The 19,128-nt window shown below is 49.4% G+C and overlaps 1 protein-coding gene and 1 long non-coding RNA gene across 2 annotated transcripts; one reads left to right on the forward strand and one right to left on the reverse strand.

The window, feature by feature from the left end:
- Window positions 1-1,503: 1,503 nt before the first annotated feature.
- Window positions 1,504-14,329, reverse strand: LOC103347830 (protein FAM228B). The gene is made up of 7 exons (XM_089327074.1): window positions 13,610-14,329; window positions 8,921-8,989; window positions 7,404-7,595; window positions 6,111-6,200; window positions 4,260-4,340; window positions 2,927-3,014; window positions 1,504-2,825 (listed from the first exon to the last, which is right to left on the reverse strand). Exons 1-7 carry the CDS (start codon window positions 13,700-13,702, stop codon window positions 2,299-2,301), a joined length of 1,140 nt encoding a protein of 379 aa, XP_089183200.1. The 5' UTR covers window positions 13,703-14,329; the 3' UTR covers window positions 1,504-2,298.
- Window positions 4,603-5,406, forward strand: LOC149128175 (uncharacterized). Its single transcript, XR_016229548.1, has 2 exons — window positions 4,603-5,004; window positions 5,173-5,406. It is a non-coding gene; the product is annotated as an uncharacterized LOC149128175 (long non-coding RNA).
- Window positions 14,330-19,128: the final 4,799 nt, after the last annotated feature.

Consider the following 19,128-nt stretch of genomic DNA (forward strand, 5'->3'; position numbering starts at 1 on the left):
CACACGAGGAACCTGCCGGGCTGGTCCTTGACCTTGGCTGTCACCAGCGCTGCCCCAGCCAGGGAAATGCACTGTCTCCTTCCTTCCTGCATTCAGTCAACAAACGTCTGCTTATCTTATCCACTTCCTTCCAGCCGAGTGCTGGGAGCACCACGATGAATGAGTCCCCCTCCCTTGCTTGCTGCTTGCTGCTGGATACCCCACGTGGGGATGGCTTCCCTCGCCAGGAGGCCCAGGGAGAGGGAGCGCAGACACGCAACCCGCAGGTCAGGAGTGGTGATCCTGCTGACGTGACCTTAAGGAGGAGGAATGCTGAGGTGCAGCCAGGACCGGGTAACGCCGTGGGGGCTACCCGGCAGGGCCTGGGCTCAGTTGGGAGGATTCCGGGAGGAGCTGTCAGAGGCTGTGGAGAGTGCTGGGCACTCCAGAGGAGCTCCAGGGAGGGGCCCGCTGGCGGAGGAGGAGCAGCTGGGAGCTGTGAGGACAGAGCCTCGGGAAGGAAGCCAAGCAGGACAAAGCTTTGTCTCGGAGGAAGGGGCAGTCACATAGCCAGTGCTGTTTAAATAAAGCCATTTGTTAAAATGGGTAAGGAAATGAGAAATAGGACATAAAGCTTCCAAGTCACCAGGGGGCAGAAACACAGCAGCACTGTTTATTCCCACAAAACTCAGGACAGGGAAGAAGGAAACACCAAGGGAGCGCGACAGGACCTGCACTTCCGTGCAGGAAAGAGCAGCTGGCACAGGCTGCAGTGGCCGCAAAAGCCCCAGAAAAGGAACCTTCCAGATGCATAATCTTCTAGCCCCTGGGAGCCTGCACTGTGGCCTAGCAGGTAAAGCCGCCACCTGCAGTGCCAGCATCCCATGTGGGCGGCGGTTCAAGTCCTGACTGCTCCACTCCTGACCCAGCTCCCTGCTTACACGCCTGGCGAAGCCGAAGAAAGTTCTTGGGCCCCTGCACCCACTGGGAGACCTGGAAGCTCCAGGCTCCTGGCTTCGGATTGGCCCAGTCTGGCTGTTGCAGCCATTTGAGCAGTGAACCAGTGAATGGAAGATCTCACGCTCTCTGTCACTCCCTCTGTAAATAAATAAGAGGCCAATGCCATGGCGTAGCAGGTAAAACTGCTTCCTGTAGTGCTGGCATCCATATGGACACGGGTTTGAGTCCTAGCTGTTCCACTTCTGATCCAGCTCTGGGAAAGCAGTAGAAGATGGCCCAACTCCTTGGGCCCCTGCACCTGCATGGGAGACCTGGAGGAAGCTTCTAGCTCCTGGCTTCGGATTTGCGCAACTCTGGCCATTGTAGCCAGCTGAGGAGTGAACCAGTGGATGGAGGACCTCTCCCTCTCCCTCTCCCTCTCCCTCTCCCTCTCCCTCTCCCTCTCCCTCTGCCTCTCCTTCTCTCTGTGTGTAACTCTGACTTTAAAATAAATACATAAATCTTTAAAAATAAATAAGTAAGTCGCAAGAGAATGGAAGCTTCAACTGGTATTGTGGTACAGTGGGTTAAGCTGCAGCCTGCAACCCTGGCGTCCCATAGTGAAGTGCCAGTTCAAGTCCCAGGTGTTCTGCTTCCGATCAGCTTCCTGTTAATGCCCCTGGGAAGGCAACAGAGGATGGCCCAAGAATTTGGGCCCCTGCCACCCATGTGGGAGACTTAAATGTACTTACTCACCGCTGACTTCGGCCTAACCCAGACCTGACTGTTTTGGCCATTCAGGGACTGAACCAGCAGATCTGTCTGTCTGTCTCTCTCTCCTTCTCTCTCTCTCTCCCTCTTCCATCCTTCCCTCTTTTCTTTCTTTCTTCCTTCCTCCCTCTCTCTCTGTTGCTCTGCCTTTCAAATAAATATATCTTAAAAAATATATTAGATGCTTTAAGTTTCCATGTATATGAAATTCAAAACAAGGCAAGATAAACAGTATTTGAAGGATACAAAACTAATTTGATAACACTATAGGGAAAGCAAGGACCCTGCACTTACAAAAGTGAAGCTGGCTCGGGCAGGAGCGGACTGTCCTCAGTAGGTGCAGGTTCATCTCCTGACCTGAGTGGTGATGTCACCAGAGGACTGGCCTGGGGCTTGTTAAGTGGCTTATGTTCGCTACATAACACAAAGGTGATGACAGTGATAATAATAAAACTATAAATCACTAACAGACAAGGCAACTCATTACTGAGGGAGGACAGGACTAGAAGCAGGCCAGACTAACTCCACCCCACAGCTCCCTGGCAGCGCATACACACCAAACACGACAGGATGGAAGCCCACCAACAAACATTGGCCAATGGACAAGATTTAGGTTTCGACAAATACAAGTTGGAAGGGGCTCCGGTAACACTGCCCCTGCCCTCGCAGTAGCTCATGTGCAACCACTGCATTTTCTCTTTGGAGAGGACGGGTTACAGACACACAAATACCCAAGACTTCCGCAAGACCCCAGCAGCGTGGTCTGCCCACCAGCCCTCCCTCTGGTTCAGAGCTTCTCTCTCTCTTACTCTGTAAGACTTCTCTTCGTCTCTTCTCACCGTCGCGTCCAGCCTCATAAATGGTCACCGACACCGGGCCACCCGCCTGGACTCGCGGCCCAGTTTTCCCCCACTGGGAGATGTGCATCAGCAAGGAGCCGAGGCTGCAGGTGACGCAAGGACGCAGGCGCGTGCTCCGGGCCGCCGTACCTGCGTTTCCCACGAGCTCCACCTCGCGCGGAGCCTGGATGCCGCCCTTTTGGAATCGCACCGTGCAAGGTGAAAGTGACTGGGGCAACCTGGCCCGCAGCCCGGCCTTCTCTACTTCTTTAAATTCCTGCATGGAGTACCGTTTTCCTGTAGGAAGATTTAAACAAAAAAACCCTCAGTCAACACTGTAATAGACAACGCCAGTGGCTCTAGGGTGGGGAATCCTTTGAGGGCCCATCGCAACGCACCTGTCTCGTACTCAAGGTTCGCTCTCCTCTCCTGGTCTACCTCCTGCTGTCTTCGGAACAGAGGATCACAAAATGGTGGGACTGTAACCTACAGTGTAGTAGACTCTGAGAACCCGACTTCAGTTTGCCTTAAGCTTTCAAAAATCTGTCCTGCGCATTCAAGTTTACTCTACTCCAACGCCACCAAGAACGGAAACCCACGGCTACTGTCTATGCCCAGAGTGGTGAAGGGTAACAGAGGGAGGGAGCTGCTGGACGGGAGGAGACACGCTGCTGTCCCCAGTGCCGCTGTGTTCTGCATCACTCCGGCAATCACTGCTGAGCCCCTAGGCCACTGTGGGCCACAGCTAGGCCAGGTCCTGCCCTCAACCATCTCTGGGTCTGGACCAGACAAGACAACGTGCTGACAGTCCAGCGATGGAGGAGTCAGCTCAGAATACCACAGGGGCCCGAGGCAGAGCCCCTAACCAGCCCCAGAGGAAGGCCTCCCAGAGAAGCTGACCCCTGGTCCGTAAGGGCTTGGGAGCCCAGAAGAGCAGGTGAACGAAGCAAGAGTTGGGCTAGAGGGCTGGGGACCGACCATCAGAGCAAGCCTTTTTCCACCTCCCTCCTTATTATAAGCCTCCGGCAGGGGGCCTTTGCTCCCCTTCACCTCCCCTCCACCTCACCGCAGCACTTAACCCAATGCTGGGCCCTAAGCACTAGGAAACAGTCACTGAACAAGCAGGACAGCGACACAGGTGCTGCCTCCTACCCCCGGCAATGAGATTCTACCTGTAGCCAAGGGAACCCTTCTACCTTCATAGGAATAACCCGCCTGGCTTTCTGGGAGAAGCAAAATAAACCACTTCTCTCTCCAGAGCCAGATATATGTTTAGATTATTAACAGTATCAGGCGCTAAAGGAAGAAAAAACTGAAATCTGCAGCTGTCAACCTGAACTCATCTGCTGGCAGTGTAGACACCGGAGACCCCTCACAGCCTGGCACTAGCTCTGGCCAGCACACTCTCCTGGGAGCCCTTCTGATGCCACGCTGGTGCTAGGCACACCGGCGACACCCCGTGCTCACTGTCTACAAGCCTCTCTCCCTCGTGCTTCAATTTTGCTGAATGCGAGCAATTCAACAAGCAACGAAAGAGCAAACCGTCACACACACGTTCGCCTCAGCTCCCAGGTCAATTCCCCCTTCGTCGAAATGACTTCGAATTTTTATTCTAAAACTCAGGGGAAAGACGTCTGTGGATTTTTTTTAATGAAAGAGAATAACTACAAGGCTTCCAAAATAAACCTCAACTCCAGGCCTCCTACGAATAAATAAGTAAACTTCTAATACCTTTCCATAATTCGGGTCCTTTTTCTTCATATAAAAAGGGTCGTACACGTCAGGATTATAATGGTCTCCAAACACAGTTTCCTTTAGGGGAGAAAACGGTACACTTTACAGCAATTCCTGACATACAAATTGTTTTTGCAAGACTCAGAAAAGCCAAATACTTTATCCACCTTTTACAGAAAAGCATGGCTTCCAAGGATTAGAAGAAACCTCAGAAGTAATTTAGACCACAATGAGACTCCACCCCCTTCTAGGAGAAGTAATCATCCAGTTTCCATCTAGAGCCATCCATGAGCCTCTGTCTGAAAACTTGCAATCAGGCACTTTGGGGGTAATTTTACCTAGTGGCAAGTTTGTCCTTAGATTGAGCTGAAATCTGCCTCCTAACTTCCAGGTGCAGATAGTAAGTCTACAATCAGCCCATCAGCTCCGTGTCTGCTTCCAGCTGCCTGGGCCTGAATACCCCACTTCTTTCCACTCTTCTTCCGAGGAGGCGGAGTCAAGAGCCCACCCTGTTCTCAAAGTTCTGCTTCCGGAGAGGGTTCCCTTAGTAGAGTGGCATTAGGAATGACAGGATAAGGACAGGGGGACCATAACTCCGACACATCCCACTCTGAACACAGCTTCCGCTCACACAGCCTGGGCGCTCAGATGCTTTGTGGGAAGCCAGCCGCTCACTTGGCTGACTCTCACCGAATATTCTATCCTTTAAAATCTCTCAACTTCAATACATGCCATTTCTCAGGTATAGCTTCCTCCACCCGACACTTGCGCATGCATACTACTGGACACAATCATAAGACGGCTACTTTGGGGGCCGGCACTGTGGCATAGTGGGTAAAGCCGCTGCCTGCAGTGCCAGCATCCCATATAGGCACCAGTTTGAGATCTGGCTGCTCCATTTCCAATGCAGCTCTCTGCTATGGCCTGGGAAAGCAGCGGAGGATGACCCAACTCCTTGAGCCCCTGCACCTGCGTGGGAGACCCGAAAGAAGCTCCTGGCTCCTGGATTTGGAGCGGCACAGCTCCAGCCATTGCAACCAACTGGGGAGTGAACCAGTGGATGGAAGACCTCTGTGTGTGTGTGTGTGTGTGTGTGTAACTCTGACTTTCAAATAAATAAATAAATCTTAAAAAAAAAAAAAAATGACTGCTACCTTGCTTTCAAAGAGACCTGAAATCTATCTTGAACTCCTGCCTCTTGGAGCATTTAGGGAAAAGTAATCAATGTACATATTCAAAAACTTGGTTTAGTAAATATGCTTAAAACTTCTAACATTCCAGCTAAACTGCTCTAGATTTCTAACAAATACCTGGAAATAACAAAGATCTTACAGTCTACACATGAAGCCAACAAGATTTAAATGTGGTACTCGAGACAGGTGGGCCTAAATTCCAAAACAGTCTTGACCTCGAATTGACAACAAAAGATCCAGGCCGGCGCCGCGGCTCACTAGGCTAATCCTCCGCCTAGCGGCGCCGGCACACTGGGTTCTAGTCCCGGTCGGGGCGCCGGATTCTGTCCCGGTTGCCCCTCTTCCAGGCCAGCCCTCTGCTGTGGCCAGGGAGTGCAGTGGAGGATGGCCCAGGTGCTTGGGCCCTGCACCCCATGGGAGACCAGGAAAAGCACCTGGCTCCTGGCTCCTGCCATCGGATCAGTGCGGTGTGCCGGCTGCAGCGCGCCGGCCGCGGCGGCCATTGGGGGGTGAACCAACGGCAAAGGAAGACCTTTCTCTCTGTCTCTCTCTCTCTCACTGTCCACTCTGCCTGTCAAAAAAAAAAAAAAAAAAAAGGATCTTTAGGGGTGGGCGCTGTGGTGCGGCAGGTTAAGCTGCCACAAGGGATGCCCACCTCTCGTATCAGAGTGCCTGGAGAGAGTTCAGCTTCCTCTAATGAGCCAGGGAGGCAGCAGACGATGTCCCAAGTGCTTGGGTTCATCACCCATATGGATGGAGTTCCAGGTTCCTGGCTTCAGCGAGGCCCAGTCCTGGCTGATGCAGGCACTGGGAGGAGTAATCAGTGGTTGGAAGATCTCCCTGGGTCTCTCTCATATTCTCATTCGCCCTCCCTCCCTCTCTCTCCACTCTTCCAAATACATAAAACTTCAAAATACGAAACCAAAATCGTGTTCTCTTACAGACACTGCTAGTCTCTATGTCCAATGGTTGGCCAGCCCAGGAGCCATGCAATCCACTTGTCCCTTGCCACTCCTACTATTCAGAATACAGCTGCAGTCTCTTTCCTGCCCCTGCCTACGGTTAGGTCTTGCTGGCCAATGAGACCTAAGGGAAAGCCCACCAAGGGGATCTGGAGACGTAAAAGAAACGTTCCCGCCGGCGCTGCGGCTCACTAGGCTAATCCTCCGCCTTGTGGCGCCGGCACACCGGGTTCTAGTCCCGGTCGGGGCGCCAGATTCTGTCCTGGTTGCTCCTCTTCCAGGCCAGCTCTCTGCTGTGGCCCGGGAGTGCAGTGGAGGATGGCCCAAGTGCTTGGGCCCTGCACCTGCATGGGAGACCAGGAGAAGCACCTGACTCGCAGCTTCGGATCAGCGCGGTGCGCCGGCCGCAGCGCGCTGGCCGCAGCGGCCATTGGAAGTGAACCAACGGAAAAAAGGAAGACCTTTCTCTCTGTCTCTCTCTCTCACTGTCCACTCTGCCTGTCAAAAATAAATAATAATAATAATAAAAAGAAACGTTCCCTGACACCACTCCTTACGCCTTCTGCCTGCCTGGAATGCAAACATCACACCTGGGGCTGTACACAGCTATGAAGCAAATGTGAGAATGATGAAGATAAATTAAAATTGTTAAGGACAGAACAGAACCACAGCAAAACCCCTGACATTGCTGTGCTGCCAGAACCCACAATGAGACCACCCTATCAATTTCTTGTTAAGTAAACTATAAATGCCCTATGTTTTTAAGCCACTGCTATTCTGTTAACATTTACCTAAAGGTAGTCTGATAAATCTATTTTCAAATCAACACTCTTATCCCCTCCACATGAAACCAAAGGCATAAGACAGGTAGATTACAGTTGAATTTATTCATCTTAAATGCAAAAATAGGCTTAGAAACTTTCTGCCGAACCAGTGCAAATATTGGACCAGCCCAAATTATACTTTATTTTAAAAAAATTCAGTACCGTTTTATTTGTGTGCTTTAAGAAGTGTTCAAAATTCTCTTGTTTCATTTTTTCAACTCCTCTGTATGAAATTACTTTTTCCATAATTCTCTGCTGAAGAGGATCAGCAACACTTTGGACCCATTTCTTATGTATCATCTCTCTTCTTCTTTCCTTGAAAATAGCCAGATGCTGAATATACGTATCCAATTGCTAGTGAAGCGACACAAACAGGGAAAACAGCATATTCGCCTCTTGTTGTCATCTGATTAACGAGGTTGGCGCTCTTGTTTCCCTCCTAAGCTCTCAGCCACATTCAGGTTGCAAAGCCCTGAGCACAGCAGAGGAGAGGCACAGAAGGGAGCCGACAGCACAGAGCAGGAAGAACTCACGGAAAGTTCTAGAACACACTGGACGGAACTGCAGCTAACTCACGTGTCACATCAAACCACTCCTAACTCACAACATCCTTGCTGCTGCTTCAGGATGTCCAAGCATTCCCTACTCACCCACTCCACAGCTAGCTTCATCATCAGAAACAGCTGTGACAACACTGGTGGCACAGAAAGAGCCTAGACTCGCTGCTGCACCTCTTCCCATCCTTGAGAGGAGGCAACCCCACTTCTGATGCTCAGATGAGAATGAATACGTGTGTACCTCCTTTATAAATGATAAATCACAATGCAAATAGCAAAGTATTATAACACCAAATCTCAGTTTTTCTGATCGAAATTAAGCCCCACCTGGGGTGGGTATGATTGCTGTAGCAGTAAAGGCAAGGCGTGGGGCGCCCACTTGCCGCATCAGAGTGCCTAGGCTCGAGTCCTGGCTCCTCTGCTCTGATCCAGCTTCCTGCTAACGTGCACCCTGCGAGACAGCAGACAGCTGAGATGGCTGAAGTACTTGGGGTCCCTGCCACCCAGGGAGACAATGAGACACCTGGACTGAGTTCCCCGCTCCTGGTTTCAGCCTAGATGAGCCCTGGCTGTTGCAGGCATTTGGGGAGTGAACCAAGAAATGGGAGATATATATATATTATATATTATATATTATATATTATATATATCTTTCTCTGCCTTTCAAATGAGAATGAATAAAATTTTTTACAAGAACACATTAAACCCCTTTTAGACTTATTAATTCCATAGTGACCATTAGTTACTAACTGGTCTTTTCCCTTAAATATGAATTCATTTCCAGTGGTTTGATATAGGCCTGCTACAATATGGGTACATATGAGAAAGAGGCAATTTTTGTAAGAAAAAAAAAATCTACTCAGTACCAGGACATAGAGGAAGTACAGTTAGAACAATCTCACAGATCCCTAAAGGAGAGAGCCAAGTAAGGTCTCCAACCTCTTGGCAATAGTGCAAGGAGGTGGCACAACCTCGGCTCTCTATAGAATGGGCGCCCCACCCATCCCCCCTGCAAAATGAGTCACTATGACGTGGTGACGTCAACTCTTGGTCACGCTCCTCTGCACCACCCTTGCTCGGCCAGAACTCACCTCGCGCCCACAGGCTGCAGCCAGCTCTTACCTTCACAGCGTGATTTTCTCTGAATAATATTGCATGGACAGCCTCATCAATGTCTTCTCTAGCTAATACCTAAAATGACAGAACTGAATATTAGGACGTAACACTGAAGAAACAACCTGAGGGTACATCACCAGTTGTTTTAGTGCAAAACTGATACCTGTATCTCAAAGCACGCTTTGTAATTTTTTGTCATGGAAAATTTCAAAAGCTTTCTCCATGAACCTGTCACCCAGGTTCAACAGCTATCAACCCACAAACGTATTCCATCCAATACCTATTCATTTTTCTGCTGTCCACTCAGATTGTTTCAAAATAAGTCTCTAGTGTCAACTCTTCAATCATATTTTTAAAGCACCAAAAACTGATTCATTAAAGGGATCCGTCAGCAAACGAATCCTGTTTTCAGGCAATCAGCTGTTTTAAAGGACCTTTGAATTCACTTTCTGGCCTTATGCCACCTCTCTTCCTAAGTTAAAACCACAGAAAGTTTCTCAGTTCAACTGCTCCAGAATCTTAGAGCTAGTTCCTGCAGCTCCTGGCCGTCTCTGCTGATACTGTGCACATCTAGAACTTAACTGTTTCCATGACAAGTTGGGTAAAGCTGTTGCACTCACCTCCTCCTAGGGCTCTTCCAGTTGGCTAAGAACTGACTCGGTTTTTATTCTGTAGGACTAAGGAGGAACAAGTGAGATGGCAATAAAAATCCAGTATCTGGAAGCTATACTATTCCTAAAGGAATTATCGCCAATGAACAATAACACAGGTCCTTAGAACTATGTTATTCAGTCTCTGGCTCTTTTTTGTTCTGCCATTTTGAGTGTATCAAAATGAAATAAACTCAAACGCCAAATTGGTAAATAAGAGACATCTCAAACAGGAAAGCTGTTACTTCTACCCATATTTAATAGCTTCATGTGGCAGCCGAAGTGATGCTCAGGGCTGACATTGTGGCGTAGTGGGTTAAGCCGGAGCCTACAACACCAGTATCCCTTTTGAGTGCTGGTTGGTGTCCTGGCTGCTCCACTTTCCATCCAGCTCCCTGCTAATGTGCCTGGAAAAGCAGAAGATGGCCCAAGTGCTTGGGCCCCTGCCACCCATGTGGGAGACCTAGATGAAGCTCCTGGCTCTGGGTTTTGGTCTGGCCCAGCCCTGGCCATTGTGGCCGATTGGGGAGTGAACTAGCAGATGGAGGATCTCTCTTGTCTACCTTTCTCTCTGTAACTCTGCCTTTCAAATAAATAAATAAATCTTAATAAAAAAAAAAAGTGAGGGGCTGGCACCGTGGCTCACTTGGTTAATCCTCCACCTGCAGCGCCAGCATCCCATATGGGCACCGGGTTCTAGTCCCGGTTGCTCCTCTTCCAGTCCAGCTCTCTGCTGTGGCCCAGGAGGGCAGTGGAGGATGGCCCAGGTGCTTGGGCCCTGCACCCACATGAGAGACCAGGAGGAAGCACCTGGCTCCTGGCTTCGGATCAGCCCAGCGCCGGCAGTGGCAGCCATTTGGGGGGTGAACCAACGGAAGGAAGACCTTTCTCTCTGTCTCTCTCTCTGTCAAAAAAAAAAAAAAAAAAGTGAGTTCAAACAGCTACTCAGGGTTTCTTTTCTTTTCTTTTTTTTTTTTTGACAGGCAGAGTGGACAGTGAGAGAGAGAGACAGAGAGAAAGGTCTTCCTTTGCCGTTGGTTCACCCTCCAATGGCCGCCGCGGCCGGCGCACTGCGCTGATCCAATGGCAGGAGCCAGGAGCCAGGTGCTTCTCCTGGTCTCCCATGCGGGTGCAGGGCCCAAGCACTTGGGCCATCCTCCATTGCACTCCCTGGCCACAGCAGAGAGCTGGCCTGGAAGAGGGGCAACCGGGACAGAGTCCGGCGCCCTGACCGGGACTAGAACCCAGTGTGCCGGCGCCGCTAGGCGGAGGATTAGCCTAGTGAGCCGCGGCGCCGGCCCTACTCAGGGTTTCTCCAAATAAAGCTCTCTTTAAAGTACAAACAGAATCTTGCTTGAAAGCCTTCTCAGACTTAACAGGAGACAGCAACTGGAAACTACATCGATCCCACAATATAGATTTAGAATCAATCATCAGTCTATATGGAGTAGAAACAGACATGGTGACAAGAATCCTGGGAAGTCACATTTTTTTAGCCATCGTAATATTAGAAAATGCTATATACAAGGTACTTTAAGAAGTCAAAAATGGAATTTAAAACTTCAGGTGTAGGCATTTAGTCTAGAAATTAAGACACTGGTTAAGATGCTTGGATCCATGGGGCTGGCACTGTGGCGCAGCAGGTTAAAGCCCTGACCTGAAGCACCGGCATCCCATATGGGTGCCGGTTCTAGTCCCAGCTGCTCCTCTTCTGATCCAGCTCTCTGCTATGGCCTGAGAAAGCAGTAGACGATGGCCCAAGTCCTTGGGCCCCTGCACCGGCGTGAGAGAACCGGAAGAAGCTCCTGGCTCCTGGCTTCGGATCGGCACAGCTCCGGCCATTGTGGCCATCTGGGGAGTGAACCAGTGGATGGAGGACCTCTCTCCCTGTCTCTGCTTCTCTCTCTAACTCTTTCAAATAAATAAATAGAAAAAAAAAAAAAAAGATGCTTGGATCCCACATCAGATTATCTGGGTTTGATCTCTGCTCTGGCTCCTAATTTCAGCTTCCTGCTAATGCAGACCCTAAAAGCAGAGATAATGGCTGAAGTAATTGTGTTCCTGCCACCCCCGTGGGAGAACTGTTTTGAGTTCGGATTGGAAGCCCAGCTCATCCCCCACCCTGGAGGGCATCTGGGGAATGAGACAGAAGGTGGGAGCACTCTCCGTCTCCCACTCTCCCTCTCAAATTAATTTGTAAAATAATTTTTTCAAAGATGTTTTAGGGGTGGGCATTTGGCACAATTGGCTAAGACTTCAGACACCTGAATCCCACATGGGAGTGCCTGGGTCCAAGTGGTGGTTTCCCTTCTGACTCCAGCTTCCTACTGATGCACAGCCTGGGGGTCAGCAAGTGATGACTCAGGTAGTCCGGGCCTCGCCAGCCACGTGGGAGATCTGCATGGAGCGCCTCCCTTCCGCCTCCCCCAGCCCTGGCTGTTGCCAGCATCTGGGCCGTAAACCAGCAGATGAAAGATCTCTGTCTCTGCTCTATTTCCTTTGATCGTATTTGATTATTTTAAAGATTGATTTCTTTACTTTCAAGTCAGTTAGAGAGAGAGAACCTCCATCAGCTGATTCAGTCCCCCAGATGGCTGCAACAGCTACGGCTGGGTCAGGCCGAAGCCAGGAGTTTCTTCTGGGTCTCCCACATGGGTGCAGGGGCCCAAACTCTTGGGCCATCTTCTGCTGCTTTCCCAGGCTATTAGCAGGGAGCTGGATCAGAGGGCGAGCAGTCGGGACTCCGTTGCAGGCTGTGGCTTTACCCATCATAGCACAACGCTGGTATAATGGGTACCTCTCAACGGAATAAAAATAAAGATTTTAAAGATGTATATTATGGTGCAAACAGATCTGAAAGGCAATTAGTGTTTTTTTGTTTTTGTTTTTTTTGTTTTTGTTTTTTTTGTTTTGTTTTTGTTTTTTAATAGGCAGAGTGGACAGAGAGAGACAGAGAGAAAGGTCTTCCTTTGCCGTTGGTTCATCCTCCAATGGCCGCCGCGGCTGGCGTGCTGCGGCCGGTGCACCGCGCTGATCCGATGGCAGGAGCCAGGTACTTATCCTGGTCTCCCATGCGGGTGCAGGACCCAAGCACTTGGGCCACCCTCCACTGCACTCCCGGGCCACAGCAGAGAGCTGGCCTGGAAGAGGGGCAACCGGGACAGAATCCGGCGCCCCGACCGGGACTAGAACCCGGTGTGCCAGCGCCGCAAGGCAGAGGATTAGCCTAGTGAGCCGCGGCACCGGCCTAAAGGCACTTAGTTTTTATGATGTGCAATTTCCATGAAGTTTTTGAAGGCTCCTGTTATCTTGGTCGGGTATCAGAATTTCTACCCTTTTTGTTTTTGTGATGCTTCACGATTTTGCCAGAAAATCTAAACTAGATGATAAGGACGTGTTGCAACCCTTGGAAACCCACAGCTTTCTGCACACGTAACAAGAATGAAGCCTCAGGGCCGGTGCTGTGGCCTAGTGAGCTAAGTCTCTGCCTGCAGCGCTGGCATCCCATATGGGTACTGGTTTGAGTCCCGGCTGCTTCTCTACCCAACCAGCTCTCTGCTAATGGCCTGGAAAGGCAGTGGAAGATGCCCCAAGTCCTTGGTCCCCTGCACCCACGTGGGAGACCCGGAGGAAGCTCCTGGCTCCTGGCTCCTGGCTTCAGATGGGCCCAGCTCCGGCCCTTGCGCTCATCTGGGGAGTGAACCAGCGTACGGAAGACCTTTCTTTCTCTCTCTGCTTCTCAAATAAATAAATAAAAATCTAAAAAATTAAGCCTCTCTCGACTCTTGATGACACGGCAATGGCGGCAAAGGCAATGGCCAAGAGCTTTTCTTCACAGTGAGGCAAACCACAGGCTCGCGCAGAGCCACGGGGCTTCCCGGGGAAGCCGTTCCCACTCCCGGCTTCTTCGCAGGCTGCTGCTGGCCCACGCCACGGCCGTCCGGGCCGGGCGCTCCACCTCGCCCTCGCCGGCTCCGACCCCGGCCGGTCCCGGTCCAGTGCCCTCAGCCCGCCCGCCCGCCGCTGAATGCCGCGGGATGTGTACCTCCATGAAAGAAACGGACTCCGGCTCCGGCCATTCCTTCAACCTTTCGGGACTGAAATATTCGCCGTAGCTCGGAGCCTTCGTGGCAGCCATAGACAGTAGACGCCCCGAGGGCCGAAAAGGTCAACGTTTGAAATCGGTAGCTGTGGAGAATGCCGGGCTTCGGGGCTGTGAGCCGAGCTGAGCTCCGGCGCAGGTCAAGGGCACGGCCCGGAGGTGGCCCCGCCGTCCCCGCCGAGCCGCGACCCCGAGCTCCCGCCGCCGCCGCTCCGTCCCGGCTCGCGCTCCCGCGGGCGCCGCGGCGTTGGGCGGGCGCGGGACGCGGGACGCGGGACGCGGGGAGGCGAGGCCGCCAGGGCAGAGGGGCGCCCGAGGGCGTGGGGCGGTGACCTCGACGTCCCGGGACAGGCGAGGGGACGGCCTTTCCACTGCGGATGCAAACGCGGGTGTAAACCGCACCCAGCGACACGCTTCCCTTCCGGGCCGGCTTCCCGCGGACGCACCTGCTCCGATCGCGAAAGGGAATTTGCGGTTTATCTGTAACCCGGAGGGCTCCGGCCAGGCCTTCGGCTGCCCTTGACCCGTGACCCGCGGCTTCTGATTTGACGACCCGACTGCTTTCAAAACGTTGGAGACCGAGAGGAAAATGTGGAACCCTGGCCGAGCATTTAATGACACAGGGGAAGCGCTGGTACTGTTTTAAGACAGGACAGTGCCTTGTGGTGTTTTTACAAAGGAGAATCGTACTGAAATATTTTTGGATAAAATTATGCGAGATTTGCTTCACAACAATCCAGCAGGTAGGAGGTGAGGCGTGGGTAAGACTGTGCATTAACCAAGATTGGGGCCCTATGCTTTTCTACTAGATGTATGATTGAAGTTTTCAGGGCGGGGTGTGGCCTAGCGGGTAAAGCCACCGCCCGTGAGGCCTGAGTTGGAGTCCCAGCGCCCCACTTCCGCTCCAACTCTCTGCTAATGAGGCGGGGAAAGCAATAGAACATGGCCAAGTCCTTAGGTCCCTGCAGCCACGTGGGAAACCCTGAAGACGCTCTTGGCTGTTGGCTTCAGTCTGGCCCAGCCCTGGCTTTTGCGGCCACATGAGGAGTGAACCAGCAGATGGAAGATCTCTGTCTCTGTAACTCTTTCAAATAAATAAATAAATCTTAAAAAATTGTTTTTTCATGATAGTTTATTTTTAAAAATTCCTGGGACTGGCATTGCAACCTAGCAGGTTGGCAGCTGCCTGTACCACCAGCATCCCATATATGGGCACCAGCTCTGTCCTGGCTGTTCCACTTCTGATACAGCTTCTATGCTAATATCCTGGGAAAGCAGCAGAGGATGGCCCAAATTCTTGGGCCTCTGCCACCCACATGGCAGACCTGGAGGAACTTCCTGGCTGGGATCTGGCCCAGCCTGGCTGCTGTGGCCATTTGGGAAATGCACCAGCAAATGGAAGATCTCTCTCTCTGTCTCTTCCCATCCCCCCCCCCCCCAACAACTCTGCCTTTCAAAGAAATAAAAATATATTTTTTTTAATGTCAAAAGCAGACATTTGGCATAGGGGTTAAGATGCAGCTTGGGACGCAGGCATTCCGCATTGGAGAACCTGGACTGCAGCGATGGGCTCCCATTCCAGCTTCCTGCTAATGCACACCCTGGGAGGCAGCAGACGATGACCTGGGGCACTGCCACCATGTGGAGACCTGGTTGCAGCCCCTGACTCCTTTCTTCACACCAGCCCAGAGTTGACTTTGCCAGCATTTGGGAATGAACTAGAAGATGGAAGTGATCTCTCTCTCTCAAAAATTTAAAAAATTAAAATTGAAACCACTCTCAGTATAAGAGTAAAACCCCAATCTTTCCTTTTTGATTTGGGGGAAAGTAAACTCAACAGATAGTACCAACAAATTTTGTTTCTTTGTGTAAGTTCAGATCTCTCACTGGAGACAAGAGCAAGCAATTATTTTCCAAGGAGACAAATCTTGTAGGAAAGAAAATATGCAGGATCAGAGGCTGGGATTTGAACCAGCTTCAATAGAGTGACAGGAACAACTGCCTGCCCTACAGTAGCCCCTTCTCAATGTAGCAGGATACCTTGAGAAAACTTATCACATCCCAAGCAACTTTATCTACATATTTAGTTGATTTGCTGAACTGTTTCCCTTAACCAATATGTACAAATAATGAGTATTTATTATATTCTAAACCTAGCAAGCCTGAGAGACACTTCTGCTGAGGGAACCTCTGTTCAGGGAAGTTGAGACTGAACAACTTGCCCAAAGTCATAAAGCAGTGCTCAGTGTTTAAAGGCAGGTCTTTCTAATCCAAAAGCATATTCTGTTTGGCTTATTCACTGGGTAAATTTTGGTTAATGTTCTTTTAGACCTCCATTACTTGATTTAACAGCTTTAAATGTCATTCATAAAAAGTGAAGATACTGGTAAAGCTGTTGCCTATGACGCCGGCATCCTGACTGCTCCACTTCCAATCAAGCTCCTTGCTAATGGCCTAGGAAAGGCAGCAGAAAATGGCCCAAGTGCTTGAGCCCCTGCCACCCATGTGGGAGACCTGGATGAAGCTCCTGGCGGCCATCTTGGAAATGAAACAGGGGATAGAAGATATCTCTCTCCTTCGTTCTCTCTTTCTCTCTCCCTCTTTCTCTCTATAACTCTTTAAAACAAATAAATAAATCTTTTTTGAAAAAGTTAAGATATAATGCATTTATACTACTTTCTTTTCATTCCCTCCCATTTGTGTTAATGTTTATAACATTTAAATTCTGTCCCATGACCATAATCCTGCCTTTGTTTCAGAATGTCTAACAGCTAATAGACTCAAGGTTCATTGTCAATCCTTTTGCTGTATTTTCTTTGTCTTAGTTGACCAAGTATTTAGTAATTATTTTGTAATCTTTTCAAGAGAAGCTCATGGGAATGCTGTTCCCTTTGTTTTCGCATACATGGGGATTTAAAAGATGTTTATTTTGGTACAAAAAATTCTTGAAATCTATGCATAGTTTTTTTTAAGTGCATTTTTCATGAACTTAAAAACTGTTTTTATTATTTAAGAGGCAGACAGACAGCATTCCCATCGACTGGTTCACTCCTCAAATGCCCACAATAGCCAGGGCCAGAGCCAGAGCCAGGACCCAGGAACTTAATGCAGATCTCCCACTTTGGTAGCAGGGCCCCTACTGGAGCTGTCATCCACTGCCTCCCAGGGTCAGCATTAGCAGGAAGCTATACTTGGGAGTAGAGCCTGGTCTTCAACCCTGGCACTCCATTATGCGAGGCAGGGGTCTTTTTTTATTTTTATTTTTTTTTAAGATTTATTTACTTATTTGAAAGGCAAAGTGACAGAGAAGAGACAAGGACCCTCCTTTCCCCGGTTCACTCCCCAAAAGTTCGCAGTAGTCAGGGCTGGGCCAGGCCTGGGCCAGGCCTAAGCCAGGAGCCAGGAACTCCATCCAGGTCTCTCACATGGGTGGCAGGGGACTGAATACTCTAACCATCTTCCGCTGCCTGGCCAGGCACATGAGCAGGGAACTGGTTCAGAAGCAAAGCAGCCAGGGCTCAAACTGGTGCTCGTATGGGATGCAGGATCACAAGCGGTGGTTAACCCCCTGCACTACAGCACCAGCTCCCCTCAGGTCCCCTCGAGTTTCTCAGACTTAGGCCAGCCACTGATCTACTTTCCATCTCTAGATTTGCCTGTTTGCACCTTTCATGTAAGTGGGTTTCTTTACCTAGTGTAACATTTTCAAGTGTTATGCCCGCAGTCCGTGGGCCCCCGAAAATCACACCACCAGAGACCAAAGTTGAAGCCAATTAGCAGGGTCGTTTTTATTACGAGTGCGAACCCCGGGCCTCTCTGTGCCTCCAAGAGAGGAAGCCTCTGAGAAGCCCCGAGCCCAATTCTTACAGAGCTTTTATTATCATGTCCAAGCAGGCTGTAGGGGAATGCTATAGATCAAGTTGACACTTCTGATAAGTCCCACACCTGTTGCTGACTCCAGGGTAGGGGCTGGTTGTTATCTCAAACTTTAAACCTCCCTTTTACATTCCTGGACCTGGGTCAGGGTAGGGTCACATCTGGCCAGGTGGAGGGAAGGGGGAGTGTGTGATACGGGGATAATCAACTTAATGTAATTACTGGATTACTTAGCTCAAAGACACTTAGCATTGCTTATTATTACTACTAGTTGCCTAATAAGCTGATGTGATTACACTTTAGGTTACATTAAAATAATGATAATAGTTTCTAGCACTATTATAATGGATAATAAGGGCATAGTAAAAGCTGGTTGTGCAGGTGTCTTCTCACAAGTTTCAGTAGCATGTATCAGTACTCATTCCTTTTTATTGCTAAGCAGTATTCTATAAGGTTGCTTCAAAAAGCTTGTTAAAATAGAAGTAAAAGATAAAGGATTTCTGGGGGCCAGCATTGTGGTGTAGAAGGTAAAGCCACCACCTGTGACACTGGCATCCCATAAGGGTGCTGGCTTGAGTCCCAGCTGTTCCACTTATGATCCAGCTCCTCACTAGTGGATGGGAAAAGCAGCAAAGGATGGCCCAAGTGCTTGGGTCCTTGTACCCAGGTGGGAGACCAAGGCGAAGTTTCTAGCTCCTGGCTTCAACTTTGAAACCCTGGCAATTGCGGCTATCTGTGGAGTGAAACAGCAGATGGAAGATCTCTCTGTCCCTCTGTCTCTGTAACTCTGATTTTCAAATAAATAAGTCTTTTAAAGATAAAGGGTTTTTTATCATCATAATTTTTTCATGTCAATGTGATATTAATTCAAACAGAACAGATTCACTGTAGCTCACTGATAAAATTCCAAGAATATAATGATATCCCCTTCTTCTCTCCCCTTCCCTTCCTTCCTTCCTACCTCTCTTTTTCTTTCTTCCCTTTTTCATTTTTGATATAACATTTTAATTTACATTACAGTCAAGGGCTTAATGTTCATTAAATAAAGAGTTCAACAAGTAAAAAGCAAAAATACTGTAGTTCAGCAGAAATAGAGGCAAGGGTTATAAACAAGAAGCAATGGAAAGATGGTGGTTTCTCCCATATACAGTAAATTTTAAAATAATCACAGATTACCATGGCTGATAAGGGTGTTTTTATCAAAAAAAATTGAAATCCATGTGTCTGAGAAGTCTTCAGAAAGTTCAGGTAAGGTGCATGGGAGGCAGGTCCCCCGCTGGGCCTTTGTTGGCACTGTATAAATTAAGAGATTCTTTTCAGGCTAGTGCATTGTGTAGTACAATCTTGAGAAGAGGAGCTGAGTCTCTCTCATCTTTATGTCTTTCTCATGACATGAGACCTTGCAGGACTGACCCAAATAGCAGGGTTAACAGCAAATGCCTGTCAAGTAGATGTAGGCGGGATAAAACACTGTGCTTAAATGACATCAAGCAGAAGCAAAAGTTATTTCATAATATATTTAGTTTGAAAATAAACTTTTTCCTGATTTGCTGATTCAAATTATCTCAATCTCACCTGAGTTCAAA

Source organism: Oryctolagus cuniculus, chromosome 2 (genome assembly GCF_051225735.1).
Source record: "Oryctolagus cuniculus isolate XC-2025 breed Fujian yellow rabbit chromosome 2, ASM5122573v1, whole genome shotgun sequence".
NCBI lineage: Eukaryota > Metazoa > Chordata > Mammalia > Lagomorpha > Leporidae > Oryctolagus > Oryctolagus cuniculus.